The sequence below is a fragment of the Vulpes lagopus genome, chromosome 12, assembly GCF_018345385.1.
Source record: "Vulpes lagopus strain Blue_001 chromosome 12, ASM1834538v1, whole genome shotgun sequence".
Classification (NCBI taxonomy): domain Eukaryota; kingdom Metazoa; phylum Chordata; class Mammalia; order Carnivora; family Canidae; genus Vulpes; species Vulpes lagopus.
Window position 1 is genome coordinate 47,708,080 of NC_054835.1, and position 13,774 is coordinate 47,721,853.

Below are 13,774 nucleotides of genomic sequence, written 5' to 3' on the forward strand. Positions count from 1 at the left end.
ATTTTTAAAAACCATCTTAAATTGTAAAAACCATTCTTAGCTTGTGGGCTGTGTAACAGTAGGTGGTGGGGTCAGGCCTGGCCCACGGTAGTTTGCAAGCCCTGCTGTCGAAGAACGAGGGCTAGACGGGACTTCCGGGGTGTGTTCAGGGCAAGGGACACGTGGATCCTCTCTGCCACCTGCGTCTGGGTGAATACGATGGGGTTTTGGGAGGTGGAAAGTGTAACTTATGACACTCCGTGGGGCCCTAAGTGTCTAACGGCTAAGCCCTGCTTCCTGATGCTCCTTGCATCAAAAATCCAGCGTCTGAAATCAGACACGTGTGGTTGTGCTGCTTGAGTGCTGTGTTAGCACTTGGATGCCAGCACGCTGGGGCTCTGGAAATAACCCCTCCTTATTTTTAACACCCTTGCCTAGTCAGATGGTCTCTGGTTTCTCCCAAAGAAACTCCCAGGGCCCAGCGATCCAGGCTGGAATTCAGAACCCCTAAGTCTTATCGGTAAACAGGACCCCATTACCCGGTCATCCCCACACCTCCCTACAAAAGTCCTCGACACAGGCCAGGGGGACATGGTTTTCTTTTCCCTTCAGGGTCGTGGGGCCGCTGGGCTGACCGATGTCAGGAATCCAAGCAATTTCTATGCAAGGCGCAAGGAAAAAGTAAGTTTTCAAAGAGCTTTTATTTCAAACACAGATTGTACCCAGTTAAAAAATGCTCCTCAGGTGTCTTGGAAACCAAGGAAAGGGTGTATCTTGTCCCAGAGAAGGAGGGAGGGGTTGGCTATTTACACAGGCAACACCCAGAACTGGTAAAGGAGCACAGGGTGTCCCTAGAGGGCTAACAGAGGACAACTGGACCCCGCTTATCAGAGACAAGTGGCTCGGTGAGGGCGGCCTGGAGCTCCAGGGGAAGGTCGGTCCTCACCAATCACCTGTGCACCCGCTGGCCCCACTGCGCCCGCCCGGCGTCAGGTGTGCATCACGTCCACTTGCTGGATTGCCAGGGAGGCCTGTCACAGCCCAGAGCAGGGCTCAGAGAGGGGAGCAGCAGCGGCTGTGCTGGGCTGGTGGGCGCGGGGAGGGGCAGGCCCCGCCTCCTCTCTAGACCGTTCTGGGCCAGGCCCGGCTACCTGAGGACAAAGCCCCGGGGGCGGGGGCGGGGGCGGCTGGGGCTCCGGGAGGGCTAGTGCTCGGGCTCGGCGTCCATGCAGGACTCCCAGGGGTTCTGGGGCATTCGAGGCAGGGAGAAGAGCAGGAGGGCGAGGCCGCCGAGGAAGAGGAGCACGAAGGCGGCGCAGGCGCAGGCGAAGGACCAGGAGTAGTAGTAGTCGATCCAGGCCGTGTGCTCGCTGTCGATCATGCGCTTCACCGACTGCCGCGTGACCTCCACCGACACGAAGATGCACAGGCCTGCGGGCCACGCCCCTCAGGGAGCTGCCAGGGGGCGCCCCTGCCCGCCCCCCGCCCCCGCCCCGCGCCCCTGCCGCCCCGCACCCCGCACCCCTGCCCGCCCCGCCCCGCACCCCGCGCCCCTGCCCTTCCCGCGCCCTGCACCCCGCGCCCCAGCCCGCCCTGCACCCCACGACCCTTTGCGCCCCGTCGCGCCCTGCACCCTGCACCCCGCGCCCCTTCCTGCTCCGCGCCCCGCACCCCGCGCCCCTGCCCGCCTCCCGCCCCCGCCCTGTGCCCCTGCCCGCCCTGCGCCCCTTCGCGCCCCGTTGCGCCCCTTCCCTTCCCGCTCCGCGCCCCGCACCCCTGCCCGCCCCGCCCCGCCCCGCACCCCGCGCCCCTGCCCGCCCCGCGCCAGGTGCACAGCCCCCCTCACCTGCGAACGCGTAGAACATGGACGCGGGCCGCAGCAGGTAGTCCCGCTTCCTCCCGCAGGACAGCAGCGCGCACGTGGTCCCCATGATGATGAAGCCGAGGCTGAAGACGGCGATGGCGGCGGCCGAGATGCTGTACTCTGCGGGACGGGCAGGCGCGGCGGCGGCTCAGCCTGTGCCCCGGCCCCTGGGGTCGCGGAGGGGCCGCGACGAGCCCCGCACTCGGAGCCACGCAGCGGGGAAGGGGGACCGCGATGGCAACCGGATCCCCTTCCCACTCCCCAGGGGGTGGGGGGTCCTAAGCTGCGGGCTCCTTCCCCGGGCGCAGCCGCAGACCTTTCTGGAGCTGAAAGCTGCCTGCGAGCCACGGGGCAGAGGGCGGGCTCGGGGTGAGGGTGGTCTGTCCTGGGTCGTCAAGCAGCCGCTGCAAGGGTGGCTTGTTGCAGGGCTGAGTGTGCATGCACCGAAGACTGCCAGGGAGAGTGTGCTCGTGTGCACTGGCATGTGCCCGCTGCAAGGTGGCTTGTTGCAGGGCCTCGTGGGTGACCGTGTGTGTGCATGCACCACTGTGCAGAGATTGCCGGAGAGAGTGTGCTCGTGTGCACTGGCATGGGAAACTAGTCCTGCAGTTGGGGGCCCTGCCGGGAAAGGCCTCCCCACAAGCTCCCTCAAGCCCTCGGGATGGCTGGCCACCCAGGGCCGTGGTCTCGGGGCGCCCAGCTGCTTTTCATCGCAATGGTTTAAGCCAAACGATTCTGTGGCTCAGCAGCCTTCACAGAAGTCGCTCTTCCTGACCCTCCCTGCTTCCCCCACCAGCTCACCTTTCTGAGTAGTGACTTCGAAGATCTCCGAGGTCTCGCCAGGGTTAAAATGCCTGAAGTAGGAACAGTTTTTCTCTGCAAAGGGGGGAAACAGCCTATGAGTTGAGCCAAAGGGCCTGCAGCTCCAGCAGAAGCTCCACCCGAAGACCGTGGGTGTGATCCCACTGGACCTGCCCTCATTCTCCTAAACCCTGAATCTGGGCTGAAACAAACCTCTTTCTCTGACCCTTAGACCAACATTTCAGTAGGAGAAGGGGGTTTCATAAGAGGCCAGGAGATCTTCAGAAAGCAAAGGCTGACTCAGTCGAGAGGGCACATAGTGCTCTGGGTTCTGAGCCCATTAGGTAGACGGGATAACTGAGGCTCAGCAACTCGTTTGTCACGGGGTGCAGGGAACACCATTAACAAAGGGCCAAATGGTGCTTCTCACCGTTTGGAGCTTATTCTGCCCCCCAGGAGATGGTGGGCAGTGTCTGGAGACAGTTTTGGTGTCACTACTAGCACGTAGTGGACAGAGGCCAGGAATACTGCTAACATCCTACAACGACAGGCCAGCCGTGTACAACATAGAATTAACTGGCCCCACTGTGTCAGTAGGGCTGAGGATGAGAAAGCCTGGTCACACCAAAATCTAGGCCCGTCCTGATGCACTGGGTGTGACCCGGAAGCCCATGATGTTTTTCAAAGGCTTTCCAGAAGATTCTGATGCTCACCCAGTTTGGGAAGCCCTGCTCCAGGTCCCTTAAATGCCCCCACAAAGAGCTTTTCTGAGTGGGCCAAATGGATACTTTTGGGTGCAGGGGGGAGTGCTTCCATTCAAGAGCCAATTGTCACCATGTGTCATTTTATCAGACCTTCGACCCCTGTGGCCATAGAGATGGCCCAGACAAAACCTTTCCTGGCGAGCCAATTGTTCTATCTGATTAGTGTCAGAGAAGCCGTAGAAGATCTGTGAGTGGCAGGACCAAAAATCTGGATTTTGGGAGGGGGGGCGGGGGCGCAGAGGAAGGACTCAGAACAAAGAAATTCATGCGGGTTTTAAACACAATTTCAGGCATAATTTCTCTTCCATTTTTCTCCTTAAAATTTCTCTTGTCACTTGACATACTTCAAAACCAAAGGATATCCTTAACCCCCCCCCCCCCCAAAAAAAAAACCAAAGGATATCCTTACTGCTTAATGAATACAGTTTGATATTCTTTACTCCATTTTTAGGAAGTAGGTGAATGGTTTTTAAAAATCATGCTATTTTACGTTTCCTTAAAAAAAATTAAATTAGGCTGCTTTTTATTTGTGCAAGGCCCTCCATCGATTCCTTTTTCCCCTGGGCGGGCCCACGACCCTCCACTCCTAGTTCAGATGGGGTCTAGTTTGCGCATTCATTTCTTCACTTTCAGGGTCTATTGAGATTATCATGATTATTGGTGCCTGGTTTCTTTAGGAAATGCACCTGAGGCGGTGCCAGAGTCATAGCTTTCGTGGGGTTGCAGGCCCTCTTCCCTCTGACCTAAATCATCTTATTGCCCCTTAGGCCTATGGCCTCCCCCTCCAACCCCGTCCCCCTCCCCCAAGGTCAGGGTTGCTGGGTTGCTGCTGCTCCCCCAGGGGGAGGAAGGAAGTGACCCCTGGAGCCTGGAGGAGCCTGGTTTAGCCACAGTAAGTGTTCTGAGAGGTAAACAGCTTTCTCTTTGAGCTTCTATATTTAAATCACTTTCCTTTTGAGCAGAGTTACCTGGGGTGTCTGACTGCCGGGTGATGTCAGAATTAATGCTGCTCTTTTTTTTTTTCCCTCACAGCTTCCGGCGCTATTTTAAAGCCTAATGCAACCCTCTTCTGTTGGTTAGATTATTAGCTCTAGATAATTTTTTTTTTTTTTTTTTTAGCTCCAGATTCTCTTGAATCACTGCTTCCGAGTGGCTCGTGCTGGGCCACAAGTCTCCGTGTGTGTCTCCCTCTGACAAAGGAGCATTTCTGTTTCATTCTTTAAGGGCCAGTTTCGGGTGTCATTGAAAACCCTCTGAAGAGAATTGGCCGGATTCAAGCGTATTTCACGGTCAGCGGCCTCCCACCACGCAGTCCGCGAGGTAAAAGCCTTTGGAGCCCAGGGCGGCCAGATAAAGGCCCGCCAGGGCCCGGCCGCAGCGCAGCGCTTTGGCAGCTCGGGCCGCTGAGCCTCTCTTGTGGCCTTGGGTTGTGCTGTCAGCCCCCACCCGGTGGACGGCCCAGCACGCTCCACCCGGACACCGCCGCCTGCGTGAGCCCGTGCTCAGGCCCGAGCGGGAGGCTGCGTGTCTGGGGAAGCCGGCCTGGGGGTTTCCGGGGGAGAATTTCCCCTTCAGCAGCCCCGGCACAGTCTCTACCTCCTGTCCTCCCCTGTTGAATGATGTCACATGTGTGGGATGGGGGGGTCCCCTGTAGGGTGGGGGTGGCTCCCACACAGCACATCTGGAAGTCTCAGCTTCTCCCTGACGTAGCTGAACCTCGGGCTTGAGAATGGATGGGCCAACCCCGTCCCCGCCGCCCTCTCTTTTTATTTTTATTTTTTAAGATTTTATTTACTTGGGGATCCCTGGGTGGCTCAGCGGTTTAGCGCCTGCATTCAGCCCAGGGCGCGATCCTGGAGTCCCGGGATCGAGTCCTGCGTTGGGCTCCCGGCATGGAGCCTGCTTCTTCCTCTGCCCTTGTCTCTGCCTCTCTCTCTCTCTCACTCTCATAAATAAATAAATAAATAAATAAATAAATAAATAAATAAATAAAAAATATTTTATTTACTCATTCATGAGAGACAGGGTGAGAGAGAGGCAAGACACAGGCAGAGGGAGAAGCAGGCTCCCTGCAGGGAGCCCCATAGGGGACTGGATCCCAAGACCCTGGGATCACACCCTGAGCCAAAGGCAGATGCTCAACTGCTGAGCCACCCAGGTGCCCCCTCTCCCCTCTCTTGAACTTAGCACATGAGGAAGGCCAGAGTCTTCTGCCCTGAGCCCCAAGAGTAACATCTGCTCCAGGGCCCCATGACCCCCTCTGGAAGACGATAAGGCCCTTTGTGGTCCCTGATGACCCCAGCAGGAATGGGGGCATGTCAGACCCAGCCGTCATTCCGGACACATCCGGCACCAACAAGACGCTCATTCAGGAAGAATCAAGCTGGGCATCTGCCCGTGTCACTCAAGAGTTGCCCAGGGTCCTGCTCAGGTGGGCAGACCCTGCTTCTGCTTCTTTGTCTGAGGGATTCTGGGTAAACAGAGCATCAGGAGCAACTTAAAAAGGAAGGACATCCGAGTTGGGCTCTGTGTGCGCCACTTAGTCATGGGTGAGGGGCTTGGAGGAGAGAGGCAGTGACAGCTCTGTGACAGCTGTGCAGATTCTGAGTCTTCCTGCCTCTGCCTTTCTGAAGTCCTTCCGTTGCCTCTTCCCTGGCTTCCATCACAACTGCACAAAGCTCAGGGCTTATGGCTTAGTCTTGATGGATTATAGCCCCTTCACTGGGCAGAAGCAGCAGGACGTTGATCCTACTCCTGCAAATTTCATGGGGGGCTGGCATTATACACACCAAAACCACCCAGATTGATAGCTTACTGTGTTTCGAGCCAAATCTGTGCTTTGAATCAAGTCAGTGGAGATACCAATGTCAGGGTGATGACCTGGGACCAATTATTAGGAAGTCTGAAGTTCCTCCAGCCTCCTTTGTCTCTGTGAATGGCTCACGGTGCCTCGAATATTTGTATTTCTATTTTTCTATATTTCAGAAATGTCTGTCATGAACTGTCCTAAGACTCAGTGGGTTGTTCCTTAAAAATATAGTGAACTTGGGGGTGCCCGGGTGGATCGTGTCGGTTGAGCATGCAACTCTTGGTTTCAGCTCAGGTCATGATCTTGGGGTTGTGAGATTGAGCCCCACATCAGGCTCTGCACTCAGCAAGGAGTCTGCTTAAAACTCTCTCTCCCTCTCCCTCTGCCCCTCCACTCTGCTCTCTCTCTTTCTCATAAATAAAAATAAAACTTTAAAAATAATATGGTGAACTCAGCTATTGAGCTGGCCTGGGGTTGGGTATCATGGCTAACCAAGTATTCGGATTCAGGGAATGCCTGCACGGAACTATATCTAAGGAAGTTGGTCCGAGGGTTGTGGGTTATTGTTAAGCTGTTTAATCTAACGGTGCCAATTTCAAAGAATTATAACAGGAGGCACATTTAATTACAACCTGAACTTGAGTTAATGCATGTTTTCTCGGATAGTTGGGATAATTTATATGATGCTTCTGGGTTATCACTGAGAATGTATCAGTGTACCCAGTGCTGGGGGATGCAGACTTTAATATATTAAAAAAAATACCTTGTTGATTTACACAAAGCCAAGGGAACTAACGACTTAGGGGTCGGAAAAAATATTTCACTTACTTGTTACTTGCATCAATGCCAGGGCTGTCTTCACCCTTTTTGTAAAAGAAGTTCTTGATGCCTGATAGTGATTTCTCTGTGCTCTGTCTCCCCCCACCGCTCTGATTGAGGACTTCTATCAATTGGGTTGCAAAAGTCCCCAGGACCCAATCCCAGAGGGTCAGATCATTGCTGTTATATGGGGGGAAAGTCTGAGCTGGGTCTCTAGTATGGGTTCTTGTGGATGGGAAAGGGAGCCCCTGAAATTCTTGGGGTCCATAACACGATGTTCTTCCATATGGCTCCAGTTCCTGCACCAGGTACTGGGAGAGAGGATGGGCCATAAGGGAAATGGGGTATTGGGGCAGTCTGCTGCCTTAGCCTGGAGAGACAGCGCCTGAGAAAAACAACATTCCACCCAACCCACGGGCAGGGAATGATGAATCATCCCTCTGGGGTGATTCACTTGGGCTTTCAGACAGACAGAGTCTCCTGACAGTGGGGGAAGACCCTCCTCTCATTCGTTGTGAGATTGAAGGCGTTGGAATTGACCTTAGATGTTAATCTTTGCATGACAGTCCTTCTAAAACCCTTTGGGGGGGATCCCTGGGTGGCACAGTGGTTTGGCACCTGCCTTTGGCCCAGGGCGCGATCCTGGAGACCCGGGATCGAATCCCACGTCGGGCTCCTAGTGCATGGAGCCTACTTCTCCCTCTGCCTATGTCTCTGCCTCTCTCTCTCTCTCTCACTGTGTGCCTATCATAAATAAATAAAATAAAATAAAAAAATAAAATAAAACCCCTTTGGGCCAGTAGGGAAAACCAGATTAGACAGTTTATGTCCTTAGAGCCTCCAGCGCTCTAAGGCTGAATAGGAACTTAAAAAGTCTCCTCTAAAAAAAAAAAAAAAAAAAGTCTCCTCTATTGAACCAGCCCCCAGCTGAGCTTCTCCTAAAGCATGGCCTGCCAAAAGTTGGCCTCTTATGTGTTTGCCTGGATCAGCAGCTTTGAGGAATTGTGTTTGTATGTGCAGTGGGGGTGGGGTATCATATGGGAGTGGGCTGGTGAGGAAAGGAGCTCTGGATTTGAGACTTGGGTGTTGAACCTCTACTTGTGAGAAGGTTAGCTTGGGAAGGCCGCTCTGAGCATCAGTTTTCCCATATGTAGAACAAGAACCATCTAAAGAATGACAGCCTCCCCACTGGCTTGTTGTCAAGTAATATTATGTAGCTACCAAGAAGGTGGATTTTAGGGGTATGAGCCCTAGCTGGTCTGCCGTGGTAATTGTGTTGGCCTCGGTCAAGTTACCCAACTTCTCTTTGCCTCATTTTCTTTATCTGTAAGATGGGATGATGGTAATAGTATGGATCCTGTAGAGGATTTTGTGAGGATTAGATGAGTGTATATATATTTCTGTTTGTCATCCCACTGCCTTCTGACCTCCATGGTTTCTGGGAAAAGTATCAGCTATAAATCTTACCTTACTAAGGTCCCTTGTATGTGGTGAGTCATTTCTTGCTGCTTCCAAGGTTTTGTGTCTTTATCTTTTAACAGTTCTGATTATGATATGTCTAGGTGTGAATTTGTCCTACTAGGATTCATTAAGCTCTATAAATTTTAAGATTAATATTTTTCATCAAATTTGGAAACTTGAGACGCCTGGGTGGCTCAGTGGTTGAGTATCTGCTTTTGGCTCAGGGTGTGGTCCCAGAGTCCCGGGATCGATTCCTCATTGGGCTCCCCTTGAGGAGCCTGCTTCTTCTTCTGCTTATGTCTCTGCTTCTCTCTCTGCATCTCTCATGAATAAATAAATAAAATCTTTTAAAATTTTTGGAAACTTTTCAGCCATTATTTTTCTGCTTTGCTGCTTCCTGCTCCTTTCTCTCTCCTGTCCTTCTGGGACCACCATTATGTGTATATTAGTGCATTTGATATTATCTCACAGGTCTCTGAGGCTCTGTTCTTTTCTTCTTCTTTTTTTCTGTCTATTCCTCACATTAATCTCAATTGATCTATCTTCAAGTTCACTTATTATTATTATTATTTTTGCACCTGCACAGATCTGCTATTTAATCCTTCTAGTGAGTTTTCCATTTCAATTATTATAGTTCTCAACTCCAGGATTTCTATTAGGCACTTTATTTTCTTTTGTGTGTGTGTGTGTGTGTATGTTTTCTTTTTAAAGATTTGTTTATTTATTTAAGAGAGAGAGAGAGCATGAGCAAGAGGGGCAGAGGGAGAGGGAGAGAGAATCTCAAGCAGATTCTCACTGAGTGCAGAGCCTGAAGTGGGGCTTGATCTCATGACCCTGAGATCACGACCTGAGCCAAAACCAAGAATTGGACACTTAACCAACTGCACCACCCAGACACCCCCACTGGGTTCCATGCCCAGTGCAGAGTGCAACATGGGTCTTGAACTCACACTATTAGGTCCTTTTACAATAATTTCGATCTCTTCATTGATAATCTGTATTTCATGAGACATCATTCTCATCTTTAGTTGTTTAGACTTTTTTTTTTAGTTCTTTGAGTGTATCTAAAATAGCTGATTTAAGGCAGCCTGGGTGGCTCAGTGGTTTAGCGCCGCCTTCAGCCCAGGGTGTGATCCTGGAGACCCAGGATCGAGTCCCACGTCAGGCTCCCTGCATGGAGACTGCTTCTCCCTCTGCCTCTCTCTCTCTCTCTCTCTCTGTGTGTGTGTGTGTGATGAATAAATAAATAAAGTCTTTAAAAAAATAAAATAACTGATTTATAGTCTTTGAGACCAATATCTGGTTTCCTTAAGGATCTATGGACTGGCTTTATCCTCCTTATTTATGGGCCATACTGTTTTACCTCTTTGCATGTCTTGTGATTTTTTTAAACTTAAACTTTAAATTTAAAGCTGAAATACTTAAACAATATAATGAGCAATTCTGGAAATCAGAGTCTCACCCTTCCCTAGGATTTGCTCACTGTTTATTATGGTTTGTTCAGTGACCTAATTAATTTTGCAAAGTCTGTTTTCTTTGTTATGTGTGACCTCTGAACTCTGCTCAGTTAGTTTGGTAATCAGCTCACATTTTGTAAAATGCTTGGACTAATACACCTCCTAGTCTTTACTGAGGGGCTCTGTGCTAAGCAGAGAGCTAAGTACTCCGCCAAGCAGCCCACATTTCTGCCTTAGCCGCCGCTTTCTGCTTTCCCACAGCCTCAAGATCAGCCTGAGGTGAGAGCTTAGGGCCTTCTTGGGCTTTCCTGTGCACCATACAGCGCTGTGCATGCACATGGCCTTCTAAATTCTCAGGAATATGTTGGAGCTTTTCTTTTCTGTTTCAAAGATTTTAGTTATTTATTCATGAGAGACACCCAGTGAGAGGCAGAGACACAGGGAGAGGGTGAAGCAGGCTCCCCCTAGGGAACCCAATGAGGGACTTGATCCCAGGATCCTGGGATCACACCCTGAGCCGAAGGCAGATGCTCAACCACTGAACCACCCAGGCATCCTTGTTGGAGCTCTTCCAAGCCACCTATGGACATCTAACTCTCTAGCGGTTTTGGTAGCCTATTGTTTGCCCTAACTGTTGTCTACTGCCTCAGGAAATTATGCTATTAAACAATTGCTTCTAATTGTTTTTGCCAAATGCCCCCTGAGAAAAAGACTGTTTCCACTGAGTGAGCTCAGCATCAGGTCAAATAAAGACAGCCTTACAAGTGGGGACTTCCAGGGAACCACCAGGCAGATCAAATAATGACAGTTCTCTGGGAATGAGGCTTTGAATGAGATCCAGCCCCATCTGTCCCCTTTGGGGGCTAAATTTACACTGTTTGCAGGCTGTTGGTTTTCAAGGCTCTAATAGACTTGGGGAGCGGGGAACAGAAATAGAGCAAGTTAAAGCACCACAAAACTCACCATTCTGACTCAGATTCACCTGTTTTTCTTGAATAAGCACTCGCTGGATTGCTGCAAGATTCGTTAGTGTCCAGGGTTCTGAAAAGGTTTGTTCTGACCGTGTTTTGCCAGAGTTCTCATTGTCTTTATGGAGAAGAGGATTTAGGGGGATTCTTACCCTGCCTTTTCTTCTGATGTCATTCAAAGTTAAAAGATGGGAGGCACTGAAAACAATAGTTGGCAGATTTGTGTTTGCGGTCCCTATTACTGCTATTAATAATAAGCGAGAGAACATGTATGCGCTCTCTTCCTCCCTCTAGAAAAAAGTAACCCCACAGAGCACAGGAAAGGTGGGTGGGGAAGGAAAAAGGTGTCCATCTGCAGAGAAAGGAGAGGGGAGATTGCTGGCACATACTTCAGAAGCTTGTCAAGGGTAGGGCTGGGCTCACAAGTGTGGGAGGTATGATTCACTCTGGAGCGGGGCAAGAAGGCGTAGAGATAGACTCTGGTCAGGGTCAGGACCAAACCATGCCTGTCGGGCCTGTGCAGCTAACCTCTTGCTAGTTTGTCCCTTCCTTGTATGGACTTGCCTCGCCTCCCTGCTCATCTGCTCTATAAACTCAGCAGACTTTAAAAGGTAGGTGCCTCTGAGGACAGGTGGACGGGACCATGGCAGGGCACTCCCATGCGTGGTCCGTGGAGAATCTGCCTCCCCCTGCCCTGCCCCACCCATGGGAATTGGCTGGATGATGCATCTGTTTACGGCTGTGCTGGGCCGGGGCTGAGGAGCGCGGGCATGTGAGCTACGTGATACCCTTCAAGCACATGTCCACGTCTGTTAAAGCCCTCGGCCCGGGGACGCAGTGTTTCTAAGACAGCTGGGTATTTACGAGTCTTCCGTGTGTCCAGGGGGAATGAGCGAGGCAGGGGTTTTCTAGAGCCAGCAGGAGGGAAAAGAGGAGGAAAAGGAGAAGTAGAGGCATGGGGTTTGGGCTCCTTTGTCCCACGCACAGACTGCAAGATCTCTGGGGACTTAGCCCTGACTTCCTTGAAAGTTCAAGGAACTGGGTTCAAGGAACACCCAGTCTGCTAACAGAGGGAATAATTCTGCAAGGCAGGTGGGTCCCTGTACTCGCCCTGGCCCACTGCCACCTTACGGTGCCATTTGTAAAGGCTGAAAGGGGCTTTGCAGAGCCCGAACACTGTATTTTACAGGGGGAAGCAGAGGCCGCAATGGGCTTGGTGGACCCTGGAGTCATTGGAGTGTCGTGGGCAATGCACGCAGAGCCCAGTCCTCTGGTTCTCCACGCAGGGCTCTTTCCCCAGCGTGTGCTCTGTTCGCTATGAGTGTGGAGGGCTCCGCATTTGTAGCATAGACTGGTCACCCTAATACCACCCTGATCCTTCACGAGGAGCTCACCTCGGATGTGCGGTTCGGTCACAGGGTAGGAAATTGGGGAACGCACTGAAATCAGAGCAGGAGGACACGCATCCCAGCTCCGAGGGGTCTGAGCTAAGAGAGGATGTGCAGGTGTGACAGTTCTGACAAAAGGCGGGAGGCTCGTCTACGACTGGGCCCTGCTTTACAGATGTGTGGCTTCTGCGGTCAATCAAGGCCCTGCACACAGAAGGGACCCACACTCGGCTCCGTGTGTCACTGTTACCATCTCGAAATCCTTAAAAATATGCACAAAGAGCCCTGCATTTTCGTTTTGCGCTATGCTGTGCAAATCTGGTGGCCGACCCTGGGGAGTGACCGTGCCAGCCGCACATGTCCCTGCAGCCTGAGGACTTAGGGCCACTGAGCCTGTCTGTGCAGGGAGAGAGGAAAGCGGGGTCACCCAGAAGGGTGGCCACTGCGGGGGCCAGGGCCTCGGGCCTGTTAGGCCCAGCTGGGTAGCCCCCTGCTCAGGGTGAAGGCCGGGAGCCTCTGTGGGACAGAAAGAGGGACAGACGCCCTGGCTTTACAAGCGGCCCTGGCCAGTAGGACACAGGCCATTCGGATCCTCTTCCCTGGGCACCGAGGCTGGGCGCGATCTCTGCTCTGAGGCAGGGAAACCTGCCCTCTTTCCCAGTGGCACCTTTTCCAGGGGCATGAAGCAGGGCAGGAGGCAGGGACGGGGTCAGAGGGTGGGTACGTTACCCCCAGGCAGGGTGATGGGTCCACACGTCTTGTCCTTGCTGTCAGTCATGACAATGCGCTTGGTGCAAATCCGCCAGAGGCCGAAGTGGGCCGCCTCGCAGGTGGCATTGTGGTGCTTCACCTCGGGGCTCAGCACGGCCCAGTGGTCGGTCACCACGGCCACCAAGGCCAGCACGATGCCCACCAGGATGCAGAAGAGGGTCGCGCGGACCTTCGGCGCTTTGGTCTGGGACATGGTGGTGGCGGAGGAGTGGGTGCCCTGGGCACAGTCTGGTGGCGGTGTGTCCCGTGCAGGTGGCAGCCAGGCTGGGGAGGTGGCAGTGATTATCGAGCTGGGGGTGGAAGCTAAGTTTAGTGCGTCCTGCTGAGCCAGAGTGGGCTGGCCTCGGGGCTGAGGGACACCAGACGGGGCTGAGCAGCTGCCCAGACGTGTCAGGGGCCTGAGGGAGGCTTCTATTAATGCACATCCCAGGCGTGTCACCGAGGATAGCTTCTCCTCGGGTTTCAGGACTTTCTTTCCCTCCTGAGACCTAAAATACCTTAAGGAGGGGCAAGGAGAGAAGGCTCTAGATGGTGACTTGGGATCTCCACGATTAGCAGCTCAGGATACCTGAGTTGGAGGCAGTGATAGGCCACAGGGATACTAGATGTGTGGGAATGTGCTTGCTCTGGGCTGCAGGAGGAGGCGACACTGCTGGGTGAGGGCAGGGGACCCTGGAGGACACAGGTGCCACA

The 13,774-nt window shown here is 52.8% G+C and overlaps 1 protein-coding gene across 1 annotated transcript; it reads right to left on the reverse strand.

Annotated features, from left to right (window-relative positions):
• Nucleotides 1-663: 663 nt before the first annotated feature.
• On the reverse strand, nucleotides 664-13,371 carry CACNG1 (calcium voltage-gated channel auxiliary subunit gamma 1). The gene is made up of 4 exons (XM_041723801.1): nucleotides 13,040-13,371; nucleotides 2,645-2,719; nucleotides 1,826-1,963; nucleotides 664-1,410 (listed from the first exon to the last, which is right to left on the reverse strand). Exons 1-4 carry the CDS (start codon nucleotides 13,272-13,274, stop codon nucleotides 1,184-1,186), a joined length of 675 nt encoding a protein of 224 aa, XP_041579735.1. The 5' UTR covers nucleotides 13,275-13,371; the 3' UTR covers nucleotides 664-1,183.
• Between the last annotated feature and the right edge of the window lie 403 nt (nucleotides 13,372-13,774).

Excerpts from the sequence above, each read along its gene's own strand:
- CACNG1 (XM_041723801.1), bottom strand. The coding sequence starts at position 13,274 with ATGTCCCAGACCAAAGCGCCGAAGGTCCGCGCGACCCTCTTCTGCATC. Across the intron at positions 1,964-2,644 it reads CGAAGTCACTACTCAGAAAG|AGTACAGCATCTCGGCCGCC; the intron begins GTGAGCTGGTGG and ends CCCGTCCCGCAG. Across the intron at positions 1,411-1,825 it reads CATGTTCTACGCGTTCGCAG|GCCTGTGCATCTTCGTGTCG; the intron begins GTGAGGGGGGCT and ends CGTGGCCCGCAG.